This window comes from Pelmatolapia mariae, linkage group LG10_11, assembly GCF_036321145.2.
Source record: "Pelmatolapia mariae isolate MD_Pm_ZW linkage group LG10_11, Pm_UMD_F_2, whole genome shotgun sequence".
Taxonomy (NCBI): domain Eukaryota; kingdom Metazoa; phylum Chordata; class Actinopteri; order Cichliformes; family Cichlidae; genus Pelmatolapia; species Pelmatolapia mariae.
In genome coordinates, this window is record NC_086236.1 from 72137219 (window position 1) to 72163353 (window position 26135).

At 39.7% G+C, this 26135-nt stretch overlaps 1 protein-coding gene and 1 long non-coding RNA gene across 3 annotated transcripts in view; one reads left to right on the forward strand and one right to left on the reverse strand.

Annotated features, from left to right (window-relative positions):
* gabbr1a (gamma-aminobutyric acid (GABA) B receptor, 1a) overlaps window positions 1-26135 on the reverse strand; it is a 126351-nt gene that overhangs the window by 98955 nt on the left and 1261 nt on the right. For both annotated transcript variants that reach the window (XM_063486344.1, XM_063486345.1), the window contains 4 exons: window positions 24487-24573; window positions 24149-24213; window positions 16036-16174; window positions 1642-1827 (listed from right to left, as the gene is read on the reverse strand). In XM_063486344.1, the coding sequence (XP_063342414.1) occupies window positions 1642-1827; window positions 16036-16174; window positions 24149-24213; window positions 24487-24565 (469 nt within the window). In that variant the 5' untranslated portion in view covers window positions 24566-24573. The remainder of the gene's footprint in view (window positions 1-1641; window positions 1828-16035; window positions 16175-24148; window positions 24214-24486; window positions 24574-26135) is intronic.
* LOC134636384 (uncharacterized) lies at window positions 1760-15957 on the forward strand. The gene is made up of 3 exons (XR_010095008.1): window positions 1760-1857; window positions 15118-15221; window positions 15760-15957. It is a non-coding gene; the product is annotated as an uncharacterized LOC134636384 (long non-coding RNA).

Consider the following 26135-nt stretch of genomic DNA (forward strand, 5'->3'; position numbering starts at 1 on the left):
GGGGGTATAAGAGTTGCTGAATCTAGTGACAAAGTTTGCAACATGAGGTTTACTGAGGCATGATTATTACTGCGGTGAGCAAGAAGGATGCCTGGCAGACAAGTAAAGATGATAAGCATTCTAAGTATTTCGACATTTTAAAAAAGCCTGTAATTACCTTGAACAAAGAACCTCGGTGGAAGAGCTCGTGTCAGATTTTATAACTGTGACATAATCTGACAAAATCACAGCTTACACGAGTGATGTACAATGACTGTGCTGTGATTTCAGCTGTATTTACATGTAAAATGATCACTGACAGGGAAAATTAGAAGCTACAGACAGTCTCTTACTTTGCACAGCAGCAGCTCCCACATAGAGGCTGTGCATGAGAACAGAGAGGGAGAGCAGCGGGAGAGCAATGGCTGCAAGAGCTGTGCTGCAGAGGAGTGCTGTACGCAGATTCTTCACTACGTGCCTTTGAGAAGGAGAAAAACTTCCTAAAGGGGGATGAAAAGTTGCTCATTCTAGATAACAAAGTTGCTGATTAGCAAAAAATGAGATAAACTGAAGCATGATGAACACTACTCAAAGTACAAAATGTCACATGGCCAAGCTGAGATTGAACATCCAGCTCGAATCTTACAGAAACAAATATTCAAGTGCATGCCTAATATTCTGTATAGTTTGTTTCTGTTAGCCTGAAAGCATCAAGTCAGAATCCAGAAATGGATCAGTGCTGTGTTTTTGCCTGCAGTGTCTCAATATAAAGATTTTCAAATTAGTATAAAAAGCATTTAATCTGCTCTTTAGCGAAGCTGGAACCAGAGACTGGTTGCCAGTTCATTAAAAAGTCCTAAATAAGGCCGTAAATATTTGATATTTCATGATTGATTGATTTCTGTAACCAGCTATGAGCATTAATGTCATGGATTATATTTTAATAAATTGCATAAATTTAATGCCTGGAACAGAAAGAAGCATCGGTGTCCTGGATGTTTGATTCATTTGCTGATAATTTACTGGAGAAAACTTTAAAAAGTCAATTTTGTGTAAACTTCCCAGGTCTATATGACCATGTGTGCGACAGGTGACAGCCTATCAAAAACCTCCTTTGCTCCTACATTTTGTTACCAGCCTCATCCTCTAGCTGTGGTTCGCTCCATGTTTGGCACTCGTTTGGTTTTCCAGGGAATGACCCAGTTATCATTCTTTATTAAAGCCTGAATATTATTCACATAATTAGTTGTTTAGACCTAATTTTATTCCTCCCGAGGTCTTAAAATACATCAATGTTCTTTTATTGTTGCAGAAACCATGTATTAATTTGCCATCAAAGCAGCTGCTGTTTTAATTTTCTATTTATTAACCGATTTGCTGTTTTAGGTGTAAAATATCAATAAAGGCTCAATATTTTTCCTCACTGAGTAAATTATAGCCTCCAGTTGTTACTATGATTCATCACCATCATTTGCAACTCCAGTCATGGCTCCAGTCATAGTTTCAGTGTCATTAATTACGCTCTTTGTTGTCAGTCGGCTTGCTTCGCCCGCTGAATCTCTCATGTAACAGAAAATGGCATCCCACTATATGACATAATTATCTTAATTCTGCTAGAAGGCACAGTATAATGGAAAACCTGATATATTCTGAGACACTCACACAGGCAGGTGGGTTTAGGCGCGTCCCACTTGCCCAGCTTAGTGCAATGGCTGATGTTTCTGCCCTCCAGGATGAAGCCGGCGTGGCAGCTGTAATGGAGCACGGTTCCTTCCACGGGGGGCCCGGGAGGCTTCGCCGTCACCCTGCCGTTCTCCAGAGACGTCCACACCCGTGGGCACAGCAGCACTGGAAACAAGAAGAGAGAGTTATGGAAAGGTAAATCCATAAATACACAAAGAAGGAGTTGCACAAATGTTGCTCAAAGGGAGATGAATTCATTGTCTGCATGACCGTGTGCCTCCAAGTCCAGTATTAACCCTCGGCTCCATTTCTCTGTCTACCAACTCCCGGGAAAAAGCTCGGCCTTCTAAGCTGATTTACGCTCCTCTTTGTTCACTGCTCAGTTCCTCTCCTTGTTTAATGGGGTTGCTGTTCAGTACTGAGGTTTATCAGTAAAAAGCTGAAAACAGGATTTAAAAAAGCAGGAAGAGTGAAAAACAGTAGTAATGCTGTGAGTCATGAAACCAAATTGACGGGTTGAAAGACACTCAGAGGATAATTATGGTTTATTTAAACCTGGTGGATCCGCCATGGGAAGAAAAGAAATCAGTGAATGCTTTCCACCTCAGAATCACGTGATCTTTTTGGACAATTACTTTCATACATATATAACGAAGCTTTCCTTCATGCTATGAATATTTCTGCCTCTTTCAGATTATAGAGGTGGGTTGAAATTTGGCACTTCTAAATTGTTTGGGTTTTTTTGTGCTAATTTTAAGCCTTCATAAATTAATAAATTCAAGAGACAGTCACATTAAATTATCAGGGCATGAAAAACACCATTTGATAATCACAATAATGGGATTTCTAACAGTTTTTAAAACATCGCTGCAAGAATTTAATGTCTATGGCACAGAGGAACAGAAACAAGCTTTGGTACTTGTTAGCATTGTTTGAGCACTGTTTTTAAAATAATTCACTGTTTGGCCTGATAGCTGATTAAAATGTAGTTCATTTATATTTTTGTTTATTTACTGTAAATACTGACGGTGATTATAATGTGTTACCAAGCTTGAAAGCCATCTCCACTCAGGATAACGTTCCCTTAAAAAACATTAATTGCTTCATTCGAGTCAATTAAAGGAGCAAAAAGAGCACGTCGCTCATTAAAACACGACCTTCATTCAGTAAAGAGTCTGCCTGATACTGCTATGATCAAAATAGATGGAGGCTTGTTGTGCTTCATTTCTGTGGCATCAAATTTGGTAGCGCTGCAGTTGAGAATTTTTAGATCAGGTTCAATAACATCGGTGTCACTGACTCACAGCTATAAAGGTGTTAGTCACTCTCGTATTTACAGTTTTGATTAGGCACAAGTAAAAAAAAGCCAGTTTTCCTTCGACTTTTCACATATCTGGTTAATCAACACATGTTGACAAGTCAAGATAGGGCGTTGTTGTATTTCACAAATCTCCCTGTGTATGTCTCCAATCAGGATTTTGCTCAGTACACCACAGTAGTGGATTTAAATCAAACAACCAAAATTTGGTTGAAGTGCCGACTTTCAGCCTTAAGTCAAGTTGTTTTATAAAACCTTTTCATTTACTGTTTAGAAGACACAGCCCTCTTTATACAAAGTCGCCCATTTTCAGAAGTAATTGGATAATTATTATTATTATAATTGCAGAGGCAGAATTATAAAGATGCTGCCAGTTGCACCTCTCAGCCTCCTAGAAGATGCACCTGTGCTATGAATTTGGATATCCTATGCTAGGTTATCACACTGACTTGATTTTCAGAAAACTTGACCTCTGACCTTGAGGTCCAGGTCACTGAGATTCAAACTTGTTCGAGGTTTTTAGTTGCTGCACCTACAGTGTCAATTTGAAAGGAGTAAAACCTGTGATATTTATATATTTTTAATCAGTAGTTTCACCAGTCTGTAAATGTTAGCTAACTTAAGCCTAATATTAAGAAACAGCCTTGAGGAGTGGCTCTAAGTGTAGTGGTTTATAGATTTGCCTAACAAGCAGAAGGTTCCCAGTTCATCCCCGTGAGGAGAAACAAATCCAACATTGAGGGTTGCATCAGGAAGAGTATCAGGCATTGCAGAAATCTGCTAAATCAAACATGTGGCGCTGCGTGCTGTGGCAGCCCTTTGTGAATGAGCCGGTAATATTGGTGAGAGTACACACATTCAACATCGGCCTAATTTACACAGCTGTGAACTTTTCAATTCTTACTAATAACAACATATCAAACAATTATTGCTTCATCTTACTAAACAAAGCAGCAACTGACTGAAACATGCCTCAGTGTTAGTGCCACCGATATTGATTTATTAGAGCACAAGAAATACTTTAAACAAAAAGAGTTTTCACACAACTCTGTGCTGTCCTGAGGCCCCGCCCCAGTATTTCAGTCAGCTGAGGTCGGGACTATGAGTGGACCATTGCAGACACTCTGTTGTAGATTTGCTGCTGCTGTGCTCGAGATCATCTCGAGATCATTGTCGTCTGTACAGATTTAGCTGTACAGATGACCTCATCTTTGAAACAGAGGAATTCATGGTTAAACCAATAACTGTAAGGTGCCCGGGTCCTCTGGCTGCAAAATAAGCCCAAATCATCACTCCACCAACACCGTGCTGACAGCTGGTGTGAGGCATTTGTGCTGATATGCATGTGTTTGTACATTATGCCAAACATCTCCACTTTGGTCTCGTTTGTCCAGAGGAAACTGCTCCAGAAGTCTTGTGATTGGTTTAGATGTAACTTGGCAAACTTAAACACGCTGCTTCTTTTTACAGAAGAGTTTTTGGGGGTTTTTCTGGAACCTTCATAAACAAACCATACTTGTTTAGTCTATTTCCAGTTGTACTGTCTTGAGCTAACTGAGGACTGTAGAGTCTGAGGTGAAGCTCTTGGACTTTTTCTGGTTTCTCTGATGAATGCACCGTCTGATCTTGAGGGGAATTTGCTGGGAAGATTTTGGCACTGTGTTAACACAAACACACGTGAGTGCTCCAGACCTGCAAACTGTCTAAACCTCTGCTTTTACTGAGGTGCTCACGTTTACATCTTAATCCTCTGAGTTCCAGTAGAAACAGTATGGGCGTGCTTGGGGTTTCTGCAGGACTGCAGAATCCTTTACTAGCCATGTCAATCTGCACTTTAAACTGTTAACAGGAAACAGGAAGTCAGCCTGTTCCAACTTTCTTTTTTAAACAATAGAAGGCCCCAGGCTGGCAAACTGCCAATTGTAAAATAATCTGCCACATCAGCCAAATTCATGGATAGCTCAGCACTCCAAGTGTCATGTTTAATTAGCCAATCTTTGACCCTTCACTTACTTTATGTTAGTCAGTAGGGCCTTCTGTAAAAAATGTTAAGCACCCTTTAATTACAGGAAAGTGAGCTGAATTAAACATGTCTCAGAGGAAAGTACTTAACCACCATTTTAATCCAAATCTTATTTTTTGCACCCAAAAATTACAGAAGTCGTGATCTTACTGACGGAAACCCCTCAAAAAGGAAAGTTTTGTGTAAAACATAGTCTGTTAGTAGGAGTTACAAGTAAAATGCATTTGGTTTGTATCAAAGAAATTAAGGCAGACTTTGTTGGAGGTTTTCTTGCATGTAAAATATTTTGGGGGCACATCAGAGAGGTCTTGGTCTTCCACCAAAGGAAAATCACCAATGATATAAATCTGTTTGACCATTTGTAAGATTTTTAAATGGGGTTTCATTCACATAAGCATAAAATACTTGTTTTTCTTTTTCATGGTTATGTATATTATTTCTTCCCAGAAATAAGAGGAAAATGACTGCTGCTAAATAAAACGCTGCTTTAACTACATGCAGACCAATCATGCTTCACTCCCCAAGCTCGCTTTTCTGAGCCAGAAAAATCCCTCCTCACAGCTGGCCACAGGCATGCCTCTAGTTAGCTTTAATCATGCCCAACGTGGTCTGGGGATATAGTCACTCTCTCTGGAAACAAGGCTAGTCATGATGCCACACATTTCATTAATTGTAATGAAAAGTGGCTCCACTCCAGAGTCTGTCGTCATGTAGTAGCCCTGTGATGTTCACGGCGACAATCTAAACGAGAAGAAAGGAACGCAATCAGACGGCAGCCTCGGTGACAGAGGCAACGGGTTAAAAAAAGTCTTCTTTTTTTTCAAGGTTTTTCATCTCTTCTAGTTACGGCTGCTGCAGAAAGAAAACGAACGACCTTCCCTACAGTCCACACATGAATAGATTCCTTCATCTGAGCAAGCACTGCAGTAGGTAAAAGTGGAATATAAATGAGCAAAAAGCTGAAAATGTGTCTGAGCTTTAAATGAATTCATCCTGTGAGATTATTTCTTTCCCTTGTTTGCATATTTTCAGGCACTAGTTTCTAGTACATCTGGCAGTGTTCCCACACACGTCTCAGAAACAAAACGGGCACAAAGTAATGACGGAGTCGTTAGAAAGTTGGAAAATGGAAAGTTTTGCGTTAGTTACCAGGAAAAATAAAACAGGAATAGCTTTTTTCTTTTTTGTCTGATCGCCTGACAAAATGGCCGGGCTCTTCAATGTTCTTCTGTTAAGCTGCCGAGTTTGTCGAATCTTCCTTCCAGCATGCGAGTACAAAATAAAACTCCAATCTGCACATTGCAGCTTGTGCTCTTACGTAAGCCAGAGAAAACAAAAAAATCCTGCTTCCGAGAGTGTACTCCTGGGAAGATTTCCACTGGTGTTAAATGTGAACTGGAAGAACAAAAACGGGAGGTTTAAACTGGGATTTGACTGGATTGCTGCCCTTATTTCAAAATTTGCAAGAGCTGATACAAATTTGGTTTGTAGAGAGATACAATAAATTTTATAGTGCAAATTTATTCATTAAACATCATCTAAATGTCTCTGAAGACACAGACAGCCTCAGCGGAGATAGTACAGATCATTTCATATTTACATTTATTTATTTTATAGGCCTTCACTTATTTTCCAAGCAGGGAGAAAAGGCTTCATCTCCATTGTAGAATAAACATATTCTCATCTCAGTGTCCTGTTTTTTTTCTCAATGCCTGTGCTTTGACACACTGGCCACGTGTGTCCAAAATGAGGTCATTAAAGTCCAGTTTAAAAGTCACAGGTTTACCTGATAGGAGGCCGTGGTTGTGGTTAAATAGTCAATTATGATCAGGAGGGTTCCTAGCTGAGTCATGTGATCTGTAAGTATCTATGTGGCGACCATAAAAAGAGCTAATCTTATTCTCTAAATACTAAGGAAAGTTGCATTAATGCTTCTTTCATTTCTCCCTTTAGCACATGCACTGGGCCATCTTTATGAAATGAGAATCAGAATTCAAAGTGACAAGGCTGAGAAGCGCCACAGATCATATCGTTTAAATTATGTCTGCTTCCATCTTACACCATAACTTGCAAATATGCTGATTTGCTTTGAACAAACTGTTTAATTAATAGCCGAAATGGAAATAACAGTAATGTAGGCGAGTCTGCTCGTTATGGCCCATTTGCCACATGCAGCACTTTGTAACATAGGTTTAGAAAAATGCTCCATAAATAAAATATAATTAGCCAAATTAAAATGATCAAAGTGAAGTGGAGGTTGTATTGCAGCTCTGTTTGCAAAGCTTACGTCCTCATTCTGAGCATTGTTGTATTGCCAGCTTTTAGGATTATGGTTAATTAATTTGACTTGAAAGATGCTAAAAGCTTTCGTAAAGGAACTGTTAAGATGGATCGTCTTCAGCAGGAAGAGGAAAAAACGAGTGGACCAGAGGGTGGGGAGCATTTTCTATTACAGCCACTTCATTTCAACTCACTGTGATGATTAGTGAGCTTTTTTTTTTTTCACATCAGTAATAGTGTCTGCAGTGATGTGGACGCTGTGCAGGTCAGTTTGTGGGTGTATCTACAAACCCAGTTCTGAAGCAGCTGGGTCACTGGGTAAAATGTAAAGAAAACCAGAACGCAGTGATTTTCAGATCTCATAAACCAACGTCACAGTAGAACACAGAAACATATCAAACCTTTTAACTGAGAAACTATATTACAAAATATTAACTCAATTCAAATTTGATATGTGCGACACGAGTGCAAGGGACAAGGCCAGAAATCAGTATTGGATGCCGAGCCATCCTCGGCCAAAGCTCATTTAAAATGGACTGAGGCAAAGAGGAAAACTATTCTGTGGTCAGACCAACTAAAAATTGAAATTCTTTTTGGGAAACATGGACACCACATCCTCCAGACTAAAGATGGGGGGGGGTTCAGCTTGTTATGAGCGCTCAGTTCAAAAGCCTACGTCTCTGATGGTATGGAGGTGGATTAGTGTCTGTGGAGCTGGCATATCTGGAAAGGCTCTATCGATGCTGAAAGGTATATGCAGGTTTTAGAGCAACGTGGTTTTTTTTTTAAAGACCTTGCGTATTTCAGCAAAACATTGTTAAATCGTGCAGAATTGGGGTGCTGAACTGGCCTGCCTGCTGTGTTTTTGGTTTCATGATGCATCATTAAAAGAAGACCCAGAACTGTTAAGCAGCTAAAATTCTTCAATCAGACGAGAATGCATTCCTCTACCAAAGGTCCCGCAGCTGGTCTCCACAGTTCCCAGATGGACTTTAGTTAAAAGATGAGGGCATGCTACACAGTAGGAAACACGACCCCGTCCCAGCTTTTTTGTGATGCGTCGCTGCCATCAAATTCAAAATTGCTGATTTTATTTTCTTAGAATTTTTCCTGCTTAAACATTCAATATGTTCTATTGCTAATAAATTATGGGTTAATTAGATTTGCAAATGATTGTATTCAGTTTTTTTTTTTCTTCCCGGTGTAAAAGTCTGTGGGGAATGCTGAATACAGCATGATGTTACTGTTGCAAATGATGGTCCTTATTAGAGTGAGAATTGGGAATAAACCAGAGCGCGCCATTGACAAGCAATTTGTCAATCACAAGTCATCAGTGTGTGTGTGTTGTCCCTAGGTTTCACAGTCAGATGCACCCCTCATTTATGACGTCTGCTTCCAAAAAGATGCCAGTTTGAGACTTTCAGAGTGGGGCGTCACTGACACCATCCTTTATATACAGACTGTGGTGAAAAAACATTGGGTATGGAAGGTGAGGCTTTTGTATTTCATCTTCTTAGATGCTGTAGTTTTAATGCAACAGACTCATATCAGCAACATCCGTTATGAGCTTATCAAGCAATCCAGCACAAGTGCAGTTTCTCTGAGCACTGTGGTTGTTTTCCCCAAGTCTCCTTCACCTCGTGATGTTTTCCATCAAGGTGAAACAACAACAAAAATGTGATTAGGGAAAAGCATTGGAGTTTTGTTTTTGGGTTTGTTTTTTTTTTACTCTGTTTGACCACAGCCTGTTGTTTCCATCCCATTTGAAGCTTTGTGTTTTTCACCCACTCGCTGTTCAGTTTTTTTTCTGGGTTTTCACCTGCTCGTTGGCTTTACTCACCAAAAATGGCCAGACTGCAAAGTAACCACTTTTATTTCAACCTGTCACTGGTGACATAAAATACTGTGAAGAAGACTTGAGTGATTGCTCATTTTTTCATATTATGTTTCCAAGGAGCAAGACTTTTTTTTCCCCAAGTGGTGTCGAGCAATAATTCTCCGGTTCTCCGAAGCTCTTTCAAGTTTTTCTTTGGTAAATGAAAGACTGGCTGTCAAGAAGCCACAGTTAAGGAAGGGAAATAGAGAAAAGGCTCAGGTATGCCAAATTACACAAGAACAGGACTGAAAATAAGGGTTAACAGATCTTTTGTGGTCATTAATCCAAACTTGTAGTTTTTGGTTCAAATTATCATCAGTATGTCTACAGGCATCTGTAAAACACAGTGGAAGCTCTGTCTTGGTTTGGGGCTGATTAGCAACAGGTTCACTGTTTAGTGTAACAATGATCCCAAACACACAATCACTGCAGTACAAGTTCACCTGGAGAGAAAAATAAACCACAATGGCTCACTATCAGGCATGGATTGGCCTCCCCAGAGCCCAAACGTCAACACTATTGAAGTACTCGGCAGAGAACTGAACAGAAAGCAGCCAACATCGAAAGAAGAGCTTTGAAGAGCCTTTATGAAGCCTGGAGAACTGCATGTCTTTCAATAAGTTGCTGAAATAATTTCCCATTCTTGTAGCAAAATATAAAGAAATGATGGGTGGCTCAAGACTTTTGCACAGTACTGTATTGGCTTTTGCATTGCATGAATTCCACTAAAAGTATTCATGGATGTTCAGTATTGTGGGTGGCTGATGAACTAGAAACGAACATTTCTTGAGCAGTAAAAGTAGAGCTTCAAAACATCCTGCAGCTCAGTTACATTCAGAAGAGTTTTCCTTTACCAAAAAGGCTTCATTTAGTATTCTTTGTAATGAGAAAAAGGAGCAGGGAATGCTTTGGGAATAGGAGAGTTTACAGCTGGATGAATGTTTCACCTCAGCCTTTTGTGAGCAGATTAGAATTTTGCTCTGTTGCCTTGTCAGTCAGCTTAATCTACCACTGGAACGTGAGGGCCGAGTCGGACGGTGCAGGAGTCCAAATGTAACAACTCATTTTGTTCCAGTGCTTGAAACTGCATCTCATAGCCTTCAGAAGCAACCAGGTCAGTGAAGGAAAGAGTGACTGTTGGTCTTAGTCTCCTCACGCTAACTTTTAACATACAGTTTATCAGAGCGTCGCTTTGCTGAATGAGGAAGTATAAAATCTGCACAAGTCTACGTTAGTAAGAAGGCATGGGGTCGATGGCAAAAATCAGAGGATAACAGTTCCTGCCTTAGTATTATAACGAGTGGTATAGAAGCGAACATTATAGTATTATTAGCATTTAGGATCACATTTTTATTAGTACCTCATCTTACTGAACTCATATTTATGTTAGAGTTTAAAGGAAGTATCAGTTTAAACTAACTTGACATGCTTGTCTTTGGAGATGTAGGCAGAGGAGCAGAGGAAGGCCCGAGCAGTGAGGCGACAGTGCTAACCAACCCTGTGACAGACTGGAGACCTGTCCAGGGTGTACTACACCTCTCGCACTTTGGCAGCTGGGATAGGCTCCAGCTCCCCTGCACAACCCTGAATTGGATAAACAGAACAGGATGGATGGATGGATGTTTAAATGACCTGAAAGCTTCATGTAAAAATGGTTCTTTTAAAACTAGGAAATGTAAAATAACTGTAATCAGTATTTTGAATACTAATATTTTGTTATCATGTGACAATTTTAAAATAGCGGGGGGGAAATTACAGCACTGTCTTGGACTCATGGAGCGGTTTCAGCTCAGTGTTTAACCGTTTGGCTACAGCTTTACTGGTTTGGCCCTCTCACTGCTCTCCTATTGTGTCCAGCCAAATCGAGCTTTCTATTTTCGGATGAAACACCTCCGAAAATTCATTGAACACGATCTGCTCTGCGCCAGTCAGTTTATGGAGGGAGGGAAAGGTTACATGTAATAGAGTTGTATAATTAAAATATGTAAAGATGTCAAAATATCACAATATCAGTGATTCCAAATGGGTTACATCTTTATTTCTTTCAGAAAAAAGGGTTTTATGTAAAATATTGAAAAATATTCTTTTGCTTTTCACCATGCTGAAGTCTCTTCCTTTGGCATGTTTTCCACAGTCCTGGTCAGTAAAACCATTGGGGACTAATGTGAATGTAACATCACCAAGGGTAGAATGGAACTAGGACAAGAACTCCTTTCAGTGCCTGAAATTCATTAAAAGACCTAACATGAGACACACACACACACACACACACACACACACACACACACACACATATAGGAAATATTCTCACTCAGATACTTGAGGAAACAGATGGTACACGACTCTCCTGCTTTAATAACCAGTTAAAAACATGTTTGCAAAGACATGAAAAGTAACCACATGTAAAAAGAAAAGTAACACTGCAGTAACCTGTTAGTGCTGTTGTTATTGTGTGCACCAGTTTATGGTTTAGATGTGTTTATTTATGTAAAGGAAAACACAAGAACCAGACACAGGGCAACAATTCACCCTAGACTCCAGTATAACGTAATAAGGTACTCGAGTATTCTGTATTACTTTTGGATAATTACTCTCACCTTCCCCATCCCTGCTGAGTCAGCACACACAGGCATGATTAACTCTTCAGTCTCTTTTATGTGTTTAGCTGGTTATAGATGTGAGAGTCGGGGCTGATGACTATGTCTGATATCAGGCGCCTTTTGGGTCTTTTGTTTGAGAAACTAACTTGCTTAATGTGCTTTTTTGTATTTCTAAGACCTTCGAGTTTAATACCTCAGATGTGTTTCGGCAGGATTTCTGCCCACATGAAACATTATTTTAAAACTAGTTAGCAAACTAGCAACAGCACTTTGAAACTTGCGTTGGGGAAAGTGTCTCACAGCTGAGATAAAATGTCCTAATACTGGAGCTCTGCTCCTTGCTTGTAAACCTGCCTGCATGTGCACAGCGTCAGTGCAGAGGAGGGGACCGAGGCGCTGCTCCCGACTGAGATCACAGCGCTGTGTGTTTGCGTGTGGTGGAGTTTAACAGATTAACAACAAAAGATTCGGTGGTGGTATGAACTCTATGCAAATATTTTGGGGGGAAAAGGACAAAGAAAGAGATAAAAGGAAGAAGAAAAAAAACACTCCTCTGTTAGAGCCATTGTTGCCTTTCTGAGTAATTCCTCTGCTTCTTCCACTTATTAGGCGGGACATGTCCCCTGCATCCAACCTGAAATCTAAACCCATGGTAAGAAGTAACATGTTAGATTGTCCTCTCAAGTAATCGGTTCATTTATTATTTCACCATATTTACCACATTTCCCTCTTCTTTTTCTTGCTGAAAATATTTTTATAAACCCAGATGAATTTTTACTCTTTCTCTGCATGTTAATTCAGCTGAATTTAATTTTATTTGCACTCATGTTTACAGTCAGTTTTATTTACAGTGATGTGAAAACCTAAGTACGCTCAGTGTTTCGGTAGCTTTCAGAGCCATCTTTAACAGGAGTAACTTAAAATGTTATCATATCATTATTATTAGATCATTATCACACTTTGTGGCTCGCTCTTCTAAACAGTTCATGGAGGTTTGGAGACACATTTATGCACAGCTCTCTTAACATCTCGCCGCAGCATTTCAGCCAGTTTGAGGTCTTTGAGAGCTTTAATATTTAACAAGGAGCTTGACGATGAAGGTACAGATTCTGCAGTATTACACAGACGATTCTCCATGAGCAATCACAGAGAAAGAACTGCCCACTATTAATAGCACAGCCATAAAGTATTCCAACTCAGTAGTATTACTGTAATGTAACAGGTTACTTTAAACTGCAGTAAATATGTTGCATTACTTTTGAAAAATAATGTTACCTAATGCTATTGTAATTTAACAGTGGTATATATAAAAGTAACCTCCACCGAGTGCCAAACAAAGTGCACAACAGGAGTTGGTAGACCCCAAAAATAAGGCTGAAAGCAGGTTAAGACTGCACAAACAGCTCCCCGTGAATCCCGGATGTTCGAGTAAGCGAATCTTTGCTGTCATAACATCAGAGGTTTTATTTCATTGTAGTTTTGGCTTTAATTTAAGATTGTTGATTAAGCAGACAGGACACTTGAAAACTGAATATTATACACAAGATTTGTCTGGATTTGGTTCACTCAGCATCATTTTCAGCCACAGCAGGAAACTGTCAGCAGAAAAGCTCTTATGAACTCCCAGTACACTCCCTGTACTCAGCACCAAGTGCCAAACAGACAGAGTTAGCAACACAGACAGCAGTATTTCATCGACCAAGTATTTCTCTCCGGAGTTGGAGGAGAAACTGAACTAAAACAGTAAATATTGCACTTATATTTGCCAGGCAGACAAACAAAACTCCGAATGAGCACAAATGATGCTCTATATGTGTAAATACCCAAGTCTATCATGTTAAATATTAAGGAAAAGCTTTTAAACTAAATCATATAACTGTACTGTGATAAAACACATAATAGGTTGGAATTAGCTCAACATACCATCGACTGTTTTCAATCATCCTGAACGCTACAAAGCCAGTGAGATGGAAGCAACCATTTGGGATTACTTTACATCGTGTAATTCATATAAAAATAGATAAAAATGCCCTCTAATCAGGGGTAGGCGGCACACCTCCTCCGGTTGCTCCTCTTGAATGGATAAACCACACTCCTTTTATAACACAGAAGCTACTAATCCACAGGCTTCATTCACTAGAGTTTACACTGTGTGTCTTGATTTTGGTGCAATGTTTCGCTGATTTTGTCGGGAGTAGAAATAAATTGCCACGCTGCGTTCTTTCTTCACACCTGCATGTATCAGCGCATAGTTGGAGAAGGAAGGATGACCCGTTGATAGCGAGACGGAGGGAGAGAGAAAGAAATCTCTGATGCAGAAAAACCAAAACACTGGAGTTCCTCTGGCTCCAAAAGTCGGTCACCATAGACTCTTGTGTTAAATTAACCAAACGTACTAATAAACATCATGAGAGCACAACAGTTTCCTCCTTTTGTAATCGATGTATGGTGGTCAAACTCCACCTGAATACTGGTAAGGCTTAAAGTTGGGGGTGTGGCCACTGTGATGGGTGTCCTATCACTGAGCTGGACTGCTCCACTGTGTTTGTGCTGTTGGTGCCGTTTGGAGCATTTTAATGGAATTATGTGACAATGTGGCCGCGGTGTGAGATAGGCCGCCCAAGAAAACAGTGCTCCAGTTTTTGATGAGTGAAATTGTATTACTTCATTATTCTGTAGAGACATGTCTCAGTATCTGCACACTCTATCAGTGTTAGCTGACAACTTAGCACTCGGCCCTGTCGTCTAAATATGATCACTTCTGGCTCAGACTGGCAGCAACCTAACACTGAGGTGACATCACATCACTTTGTCCATGAGCTAACGGCTTAAATGAATATGGCTTCCGACCACCGTGATCCTCCGCCACATTAAAGCCTGTTTCAGGAGATTCTGGAGGGAAAATTCCTCCATTTGAATTCATAACTCTGTGGCAGGTGGAAATGAATTGCTTTCTGGTGCTGCTCTGTATTTTACGCGGTCTGCAAATCACTGAGCGCCTCCACACCCTCTCCCCACCCCTCTCATTATGCAGTGGATGGAGTTAGGCTCAGAGCTTTGGGTGAAGTTCCACTTTGACCAAACGACCCCTAAATGCTCAAGAAAACATGATTTTTAGACAAGTTGAGAATAAATGGGGCCTTTTGGAGCTTTAGTCCATTTCTGTGTTTAATGCATTTTGTGGGACAAACATTTTGTGGAAATTTTCTTCATGTTTTTGATAGAAAGGATCAAGAGATACGGTTGCATTTTTAGATTCTGTGTTACTGGTTCTGATGTTGGTGAAATATATTTCTGAGAGTATTAGAGACATCGCAGCACCTAAGCCACTTTACAGGAGCTGCCATTTTAATTTCAGGCATGAAGCGAGCAGCAGCGGAGAATTTGTAGCAGCAGACAGCATCATTTTCAACCCCCACAACTGGCTGCTTCTTCAACACGCGTCGAGGCTTCTGTTGAAATGTAAGTATCTTTCTAATGTCTCGTTATCACTTTAAAAAGTTGCTTTAAAAAGAGGAAGTCCTGTGGTAAATCCTTGATGTACCATTCATCGTGCATTAGCAGATTGCTAGTGTTTTTTGGGGCTAAATCAGCTTCAGTGTAAGAAACACTAAAGGACATAAGTGTTTTTCTTTTTTCCATTTAGACGTATTTTTTAGATTAGTTGTCAAAGCTTAAATAAAATAAAATAACTATTTTACCCATTTAGCTCCATACACTCCTACTCATTCAGGACTATCTCATGAGCGCCCTTGATGAAATAAAGCCCCGTGGTTTTAACAGGAAGTGGAATGGTTCTCCTGGACAGGCTCTGGCTTAACTTAACCAGTGATAGCATGTCAGTGCTGAGCTCAGAAGTTGTACTTCACCCTAAGGGGGAAGTGGAGTTTTAAAATGATGCTAACAAATGCTGGCAGCCACACAAATAAAATGGTGGTTAAAAAGGTTTCATTTCATTAAGTCAGACTGCATCAGTTCACTTTACTTTGGAATTTCACAGCGGTTTTGGAGACGGCGACAGTGAACGCTGCACAGTATGTGACACTTTCCTTTGTATAAAGAGTAAACAGGGAGGGTGGTGAAGCACTGTCAAAACAACTGGGATTTCATTTCAGCGTAAGTGTGGTTTTAATTTAATGCTGATTAAGCAGACATGACACTTAAGAAAGAGCTGATTATTGTGCGCAAGATCTGTCTGCAGGGGGAAAAGGAAAAATGAAAGAAGGACGAGGAACGGGATGAAAAGGGAATGGGAATGAGACCAAAGAGGACTTACAACATCTGCTGGCCTGCGTCATGTCTGTCCATGTGCCGTTGGGTAAGCACTTCCTGACCTTCGGTCCCACGATCACTCGGTTTCCTCTGCAGATGTACTCTATCTCATAATCCACAGGCAGGATCTGCACACTGCGGATCTGTGAAGAGAACAGGGGCAGAGAGATCAGGGGAAGGAAAGTGTGATTGATGGTCTCTCATACAAGTTTTTCTCCTTCACTTAAGAAGCCTCTTCATTCTGTGTCACAGTGCCATATGGCCACGACAGTAAAGCTCGACAAGGGAAAACATCTTAGTGCGATACTGTCTGAACTGATGTGCTGTCACTCTCTGAATTACATCTTCTCTGCCTGTGAGGGGAAATATATGCAAGGGAAAAAGGTTTATGTTTCATTTTAAATGGCTTTGGTCATAGCTGCATACATACATTTGAACAACAAACAATAAGGAAGGAGTTTGACACTAAGGAACCGTTTTCATGTTGATCTGCTGAGGAAGAAAAGCTTCACTGCTTGCAGTTAACAGTTTACAGTGCATGTGCAATAATTTTAACCCAGTAAAGCCTGAACGATGGAATAACTGCTAGAAAATTCAAATTTTGCAAAGTGGAATGTTTAATGACGCTTCTGACAAATGAAATAAAAGATTCAATTAAATATCAATTTGTATAAATGAGATTTAATTGGATCATTTTATGCTACATTAATTTCTCAGTTTGTTTATCTTAAACAAATATATAAGGGAGTTAGGTTTTTAAAAAAAGAAAAATCACACAATGATGATGATCTCATGGATCAAATATGACACTCTTGGCATTAAAGGATTAACTATTGTAACGACTGAGACACTTTTATGCCAGTTTTGTATATTCATTACTTGTTCATTCTAAAATGAGGGGGTAAAAGTAGATGTCATTTGGGGATTTACTGCAACAGAACACCGTATTATTTCATATCCAGGACGTTGTCGCATTTGCAAACTTCACAGATCTGCCATTGGTTAGATATCAGTTAGTACCAATTTGAAATGTGGCCACCTTAATCCAAAAAGCTTCTAATATCAAAAGTTTGCCCTGTACCCATTTGCAAAGATGATAAATATATTTATCTAAATTAGGAAGACATGTGTGTCTAAAGTAAATCTTTTCTATGTGATGTAATAGTGTGGCTGTATTTCTATAATCCTCAAGTAGAATAAAATATTTTTTGGATTTTTGCCCCCAACCTTTAAGAGGGACAGTTTACACCAAAAATCAAATTGACATATTTTTCCTCTGGCCTGTAAAGCTGTTTATCTGTCCAGACTGTTTTCTTGCTAGCTTTCCTATTTTGGGAACATCAGCTGTAGAAATGTCTGCTTCCTTTTGATTATAATGGAACTAAATGGCACTCGCCTTATGGTGTTTACATAATGTATTGCACAAATTCTACAGCAGATCTCATGACCCAGTTGATCAAAAAAAAAAAAAAAAAAAAAAAAAAAAAAAAAAATCACTGTTCAGAAGGAAGCGGGCATCAACCCCGGCAGAGGCTCATGACAAGCACGCAGATAGCTGTGATGTTAGCTAGCTAGCACATTTTTTTAGTAACCAGATCATGACTCGTGGAAAGAGTCATTGCTTTTAAATTCTTCTGTCACTTTTTTATGGTTTCGCTCTCTAAAAACAAAAACTTGATGTTCAAACCATCCCAGACAAGCCCCCAGTTATGTTTCAACTTAGCTCATAATCTGTAAGAGAAAGTGAATAGTGACACCAGAGTTTTTAGAAACCCTGGTGTTATTTTTTTTTAAATTGCCAGATAATCTAAGCTAAAAGCAGGAACTGCAGGATGAGATCTAGCGAGAAGTGGCGTCCCTCCGAGTCAACCTCAGTGCTTTTATCCACACCGTGGCAGGAGCAGACAACTCAGCAACTAAGCTGAAGCAATACCAGGGCATGATAGGAAGTCTGAAGCAGTTTGACTTGTTTCTTTTTCTAAAATATGAATGTTTAATATACAAACTCATAAAATTGATGCAGCAAAGGCTGACCTATGAAACATATATTTTTTAAGCAAAACTTCAAGATTTTCCACAGAGCCACTAAATTCTGAATGACTTGATAAGTCCAACTTGTTCTGGCATACCCTCACTTAAAGAAGAGAAAAAGAAACTTTAATAATACCACACACTCTATTTTTTTCAAAAACATTAAAAATAAAATGGGATCCAAGTTGAATTTTTAGAGAAATAAAGCTCGGGATGATAACACAGGCAAACACTCATTATATTTCACGTACAAAAATACTTTGTATTCAGCTTATTTTCATTCTGTTTTTTCTCTGATCGTCACCACCTGACCTGCGGTGGCTCCATGCCCCACAGCTTGAGAAACACTGTGATACAGTAAGTTCTCTAAAACTGTACCATTGGCTTAAAGTTGTAATAACCAGATAATATTGATGGAGCTTTCTTTTTCCAAATGGACAGAGTTCCCTTTAAAGCTATAAAAAACAACAGTTTTTATGTGGAGCCACTAAACTCTCGATATCTATTCAACTGATTTTCAGCCATAAAAATCCATAGTTTGTCCCACTAATGTCAGACTCAACGTGTTTGTGAAGTGATGTTTATCTGTTTAGGAAAATGAAGTCTGGGGCATTTTAAGATTTTGCTTGAGATTCTGTAGTCTGGTTATGCTGTTAAGTGCTTTGAGTGGTCAGTGAGGCCGACCGCTAATTTGATGTAAATGACAGCTTCAGCTGACTGACTATCGACTGAATGGAACTGCGAATAAATCAGAGCTGGAAGTCAGAATAGTCTGAGAACTTTGTGAACACGTTAATTTGAGAATGAGGCAACGTAGAATTTTCTTATTGATACCACAGGTGTATCTACTTGACCTCAAGGTCAAGGTCACAGGACAAGTTTTCTGAAAACCTTTAACTCGAGAAAGATGTCAGTATTCTTTTGTGCTGAGGAAAAGGTAAAAAAAAAAAAAAAAAAAACCCACAGCTGATACACTTTTATTTTATGACCACCCAGCAAAAACAGCATCAAAAGGCTATTTGACTTACAAACAATCAAAAACCACAATGGTCATAAAGTAATAATACCAGTCGTAGGAGATGCCTGCGTTCTCAGTGGTTTGTGTTTATTAGAATTTTAGCATGTGTTATTCCTGGTTCTTGCTTAGCCATGTGCTTTTTGAATTGATATGCTGAATAAAGTCACTAAGGCTCATGTGCACCCCACTAAGATCGACTGAGACCTGGGAATTATGTGTTCTCGAGCTTGTACTTCCAGAGGATTTGTGCCACCTAACAATTTCTACTGGCTGGAGGTTGAGGGGTAGCAGCCTCCTGGCAGGGGTAGCCACCAGTGTTTTTAAATTATACCATTACTACTCATCATAGACAGGGTGCCTTACTCAAGCCAAGCTGTAAAAGTGGTGTAAACGAACACCAATCACAACAGGATTATTCTTTATATCAAGCAACAAGGCAATCTTACTTTAGTTAATAAAGTGGATTTGTCTTAATGGCAGCGGGTCATTGCTGCATTTTTCTCTGAAGCATCATTATTATTTCTGCTATTAATGACACCATAAACATGGCTCATGCTGAGAAATCCAGCTTTAAAAATCGTGACGCCTCCCACCAGCAAAAGTTTAACTCTCCATTTTTTTTAACACTCCTCCCAGCTCACTCTAACCTGCTCAGCTCCTCTGACTTACACTGCACTACAAACTTCATTCAACCTTTAAAATATTCACAATACTTTGAACTTCCAGTGTTCTATATTGTCTTTTATGTTTCTGAAGGAATTAAGTAAAAAGTGACTTATTTTTGAGTATGAAATAGACTTTTTCCTGAGCCGCTCTCAGTGTCACAGTGCTGCCAAACACTCCTTTCATTTTATCTCTGTATAAGCACATGCTCAGCTACTTCTGCTGCAACTGAGCCGATTCATTGTTTCTCATTTGGTGTCAACTCGGTCGCCTCGGTACCGTCCAGAGTCCAAAAGTAAAGAATTTGATCCCATCGCTCAACATCCAGTTCCTGTTCTGATCCCTCTCTGTTATCAGAGCTGGTTGGTGTATCCGTGTGTGTGCGCTTTGCCCTTAAATAATTTTTTAACACACTGCCATGTTCCCATTCACTGCCCACGTCAGTGACTGTAGTGACTGTTTAAAAGCCACCGAGGGACTGCTCTTCAGAAACTGTAGTGACGCATGCTTTCAATCAAACTGCCAAGTTTCCATCATCAAAGCGCAAAGAGTCATCACTGTTTCCGAGATGTTTAAAACAATTTTCAGGCTTGTGTGCCGCCCTGCGTTCTGAGTCAGATATAATACACCAAAAGTGGTGTTGTTGTACAACTGTTTAAACATCACTTTATGTAGCAGTAAAACACATATTCCAGCGTTTAGTAAAGGGTCAAGAAGTTTGAGCATTAAAAACTATTTCAAGTATCTAACGTCAAGAATAATAAATTACCGGATCACAATTATTGATGCATTGATGCATTACTGATATACAGAATCCAGTATTATTGGATTTACAAAGTAATGTATCTGCATCCAAAATGTAATATAGTATGAGTAGGCGGTAGTATAACATGGAAATACTTAAGTGCATTACCACTACTTTAGTAAAGTACTTGAGTAAACGTACTAATTCCCTTTCCAACACTGGCCCTGTCCACACACTCATATCATTGGGCACTCTAAGATAACAGTACTCCAGCCGACATCATCAAAATCAAGGCCTGTGGGACGGATCCATCCCCATGCACACTTTAATCCAGCTGGCATATCACTTTAAGCGCTTGATAAAATTTTGGCCTGCCAGGTTGTAGCTGTAGTTTGCACAGTGCTGCGGCACCCTGTACACAGCTCGAGTAAACAGAGGCTTCAGAAAGTCGCTGAACTGGAACGAGGCATGCAGCTACAGCAAGAAATATCTCTGAGAGCCCAATCTCAGAGTTTTTGGAACTGTTAAGTTGAATGTTTATGTGAAGCCAGTTTCATGGTAGCATGTTAGGCCGCATGTTAGAGCTAAACTAGATCATTAAGGATCTTTTGGTCTTGATGCATTCTCAATCATCCAGGAAAGTAAATCTCCAAAAGTTGATTCTGTTCATCTGGACGTAGATACGTCCAGATGAACAGAATCAACTTTTGGAGATAAGGATCTTTTGCTTTTTAAATTTTTACATTAAATTTCATGAGAAACTATTACAATGTCATGTTCAAGGTTGTGAACCATGCTCTGTGGGTCTGTTGAGCATATGGGAGCTGTGGAAGTTTTGGATGCAATTTTTATATCTTAAGCAGAAACTTCTTGGGTTGAAAAATGAAGCCGGTGCCAAAATCTGCAATTCCGCTAATAGCCATGTGCAAAACTCCACATAGACGCCCACATTATGTCCAACTTTACTGCAAAAATAAACATGTTTACAGCCTACTGATAAAACCAGTGTCACCCTCTAGGGATAGTTTCCCCCTTTAGGACCGGTGTGCAGTGGGGGCAGTGTTGGGGAGTAACGGAATACATGTACCGCCGTTACGTATTTAGAATACAAAATATGAGTAACTGTTTTCCGTTACAGTTACCGTTTAAAAAGGTGGTATTCAGAATACAGTTACTTTGTTAAAATAAATGGATTACACGGCGGTACTTTCCTGTTTCATATTGTGGCGGGTCAGGACTGTTTGGGTTTGTTTGACAGCTACGCTCTGTTGTTCCGGGCGGCAGCCTTATGGTTGCCATGGTTACAGGGTGACGCTCTCTCTCTCTGCGTGTTTCCTGGGTGAGAGAGCGCTTTTTTGTTGTTGTTGTTGTGCTAAGCTAAAAGGCAGAATGCTACAGGCATGGCCCTAAAGAATGTAGCCTCATGGGCAGTGTAGTCCGTGCTGCAGGGAGAATGGACTACCATACACGTTATGTGTCTGTGAGCGAGGGAGGGAGAGAAAGGAAAAGTCCGAGCTGTCACGGAGCAAAAACGGGAGCTGGAAGCATGTAAATATAATAATAACCACTGCAGCCAAGAAGAGTGCCTGAGGAGCCCATTTGTAAGTAAGCTATTAAGACTCAACTGTACACTGTGTTCGTGTTTTCCTCCGGAAAAAATAAGTTCCGTTGGAGCAGCCTTTCAACGCCTCTCTCTGTCTCTCGCTAGCAAAGTTGACCCAGACAACAAAGTAAAGCTAGTTTTCAGCTACGAGCCCGACACTAACCCGACGTATTAGCCAGATGTCCCTTTAATACGGTTCGGAGCTGCGGACCTTCAGTAACAGTAATAAATCACAGCAATAGTACATTCACGTAGTTGTAAACAGCATGATAATATATTAAGTAATCCAAAGTATTCAGAATACGTTACCCTCATTGAGTAACGTAACGGAATACATTACAGAATACATTTTGGGGCATGTATTCGGTATTCTGTAATGGAATACATTTTAAAAGTAACCTTCCCAACACTGAGTGGGTGCTCCCACTGACGGGTGTCTGCTGGACCTACAGCTCATTCAAGAAGTTTGTGCCTCAGTGCTGCGGAGTGAAACTCTGGAATTGTATTAGTTTGTCACTTACCATTAAATTAGCAGGTATGCATGTCTTTGCATTGCACTCATACAGTTTATGAATACAGCTAACCAAGCTTACTAGCATTAGGCGATAACTTAGCACTCCAACCTGTTATCCAAATATTTTCCATTTCTGCCTCAAAAACTTAATTCATTAAAAAAAATATGACAGTGCCCAAAATGCTAATGCTGAGGTTTCAAAATGCCGAGTTCATCTTTTATATACAGTCTATGGTCAAACTCAAAGAGGAAGTTTTCATTTGTAAATAACTTCACGTCACTCATGCTAAAGGAAATGAGAACCTGCTACGTTTTTGTTTTTTGTTTTTTTCTGTAAAATTTTGGCTCAGTGATTAACGGGACTGACTTGGACACTTCTTACTGACAACACAGACATTTGTCCCTTATTGATTGCTGTTGCACTGTCACACCTCAGTTCGCTGCCATTATCAGTTACAAAAGCTTGCAAGTGGTCTTGGCAAAACTGTCCTGTCCTCAGAGCACAGCTCATTGTTTGTACGTTTGGTACAGCATGTGTGACTGAGCATTTAAAGCTGGAGTGCCAGACAACAGGTTTGAGATGTTCTCTGCTGGTTATGAGCTATAAACTTCCTTTTCCTCCAGTAAACACAGGCTTTCGTGGTGTCTTCAAACAACAGCTGCAGCCTGCCAGGTCTCACATGTGTTCTCTAGTTAGTCAGTGTGTTGTGTAAAATCATTCAGCCGTTAGCTAAAATCTCTCTCTTCATAAAGTTTTAATCACCAGTGAATTTTGTCATCTTTAAAGAAGATACGGAGGACTGAAAATGCCAAAAAAATAAGCATTCAAAATAATTTTTAAAAGAACGTTTTGAATTAAATGCACCAAAGGTAAAACCTATAGATGGTACATGATTGATGGTACATGACACAATAATCAACATTAAATAATTTACAGCATGTAATGTAAAATGATATTTCTAATTTAATTCACTTTTGTATTCTTGTTTCTCTGTCTGTAAATTTATTATTAATTATTTTTCTGTTTATTTTCCAAAAGCAATAAAATATTGTTACATTATTTTATTATTGTTACAAAATAAAGAAAATTAAATGCAAAATACACATTTTTCACATTTTATAAAGTAGTTATGTCTGTTCTTTTTTTAAATATTACTTTTGGTGGCCTAACATGATATTTACACATTTATGGAGTATTTTATATTTATCAATTTATTTAATTATTAATGTTTCCTTTCCCCAACACCCTCAAACCCCTATTTTTTTAACCAAATCAATACAAGTCATTGCAAAAAAAAAAGCCATCAATAAGACAAATTAATTGCACCACATTTTCGAATTTATTAAATGCCTGTTTTTATATTTTCAGGTGCACATATTGGTAAATAATTATATGAGATGTTTTTACATTTATTTATTTTTTTTAGCAGACACAAATCTACTTCTGTGTCACTTATTTTGAAATCTTCAAACTGGCAGCAGTCTCATGTGATTGATTTGACTGATGAGCTTCAATACTCTGCAGTAACCAGATTCTCTGTACCTGTTCTTGTGTTAGGCCTCTATAGCGGATCCCACCATCCCTGGGAGGCCGGATGATGGCACAGCCTGGGGGAAAGGGGAAAAAAAAGGAGGAGGCAGAATGAAGGACGATAAGCGCATAGAAAGAAAGCTCTATGTCTCCAGATAATGCAGATATATTACAGCAACATGATATATTATCAGTTTAACTGATGCCTTCCTCGCTGCACAAATTGCAGCGTTTCATTCGGGTCACTTAGCAATCTCTGCGGAGTTACTTCTGTCCATTACTGCATATTGTAAACAGACACACACACACACACACACACACACACACACCGATTCCTGCACACAAATTACCTCCAGCTGATGAATTATGTATGGGCACAACGAGAGATGGAAGAGCACAGAGAAGAATCAGAAACAATAGCCGTGCCATTTCTGGATCTGAAAGAGAAGGAGGAGAGAGAGAGAGAGGTTTTAAAACGGGAAAGTGTGGCAGGGAAATCAAGAGTTTTGGAAGAAGACGGAAGAGACAAAAAAGAAATGGGTTACTGAGAAAATATCCTTACAGTATTAATGCCGCACACTCTGTTCTCAGATGCAGTCATTTTCGCTTCACTGCATCAACCTTTTGGCAAAAAAAAAGCTCCCTTTTCAACCTGGCGGATAAGCTGCACGATGAGTCCACTTTTCTCTCTCTCTGTTTCTGTTTGTATTCACCATGCAGACGGCTCAGGTTCATTTCAAAAGCCCTGTAGACAAGATTTCAGCTCAGGCTTTGATGGCTGACGCTGATATTTTTTTGCAAAGTGGATCCCCATTTCACACCAAAGCAAACTCAACAGACTTTTCTTCTCTTCCATAGTAGAAAAATATCCAGAATAGCTAGTAAAGTGTGGCTGCAAAAGCTTTCTTTTTGCGAGATGAGTGCTGCTATTTGGTGTGTTGACAGACTTTTAAGGAACAATGATTCAGCTGAGCAATTCACTAGCAGCTCCACTGAAAGCACCGCGACCGTCGACAGTTTGATCACAGATTTGGGTCCATAATGTCAGCAGCAGTTCATGCAGCCCTCAAGCAGAGATAAAGAGTGGGCTACAGAGGTCTGCACACATGCCCTGATTTTTTTTTTCACTTGAGGCAATTCATCAAACTTGGCAGCTCCCTTAGGACCCCAAAAGGGGCTCATACAACTTGATGTTCCCATATGCTGCAATTCTACACCTGTAACCAGAGTTCAATATGTGAAATCTCTTTACACAAAGTGTGAATTTACTGGTCATAATGCACATCACAAAATGTCTTAGGTTAACTGAATTTAATGTGTACACAGACTTCATGACAGCAGACAAAAAAGTATGTTTTTCTTACCAGAAAACAGTGAAAACACCCAGGAGTCCCAAAGCCCCTGAAGTATTGGCAGGCAGGGGAACACACACACACACACCCAGACACAGACACACATACAGTATCGATGATAAACACCCTATATATAGCTGTTCATTTGCAGTTTTGAATTATAAATTCCGCTTTATGAGGTTGCCTCGCATGAACAAACAAAACTCATCCAAACACGCTCACGCTTAACATGACAGTACAGAGATAGATCAAGTGTGTGTGTGTGTGTGTGTGTGTGTGTGTACGGGTTCGTACTATCCTGGTGGGGACCAAAATCTGACTTTTACTATCCTGGTGGGGACTTTCTGCACCGTGGGGACCAAAATCCAGGTCCCCTCGGGGTTGAAAGCAATTTTCACACTCAAAATGCGGTTTTACTGTCAGGGTTACAATTAGGTTATGGTTAGGTTTAGGGTAAGGGTTAGGGTTAGGCATTCATTTTTAATGGTTAGGGTTAGGGTAAGGGGCTAGGGAAAGCATTATGTCAATGGGATGTCCCCACGAGGATAGCAAACCAGACGTGTGTGTGTGTGTGTGTGTGTGTGTGTGTGTGTGTGTGTGTGTGTGTGTGTGTGTATGTGTGTGTGTGTGTGTGTGTGTGTGTGTGT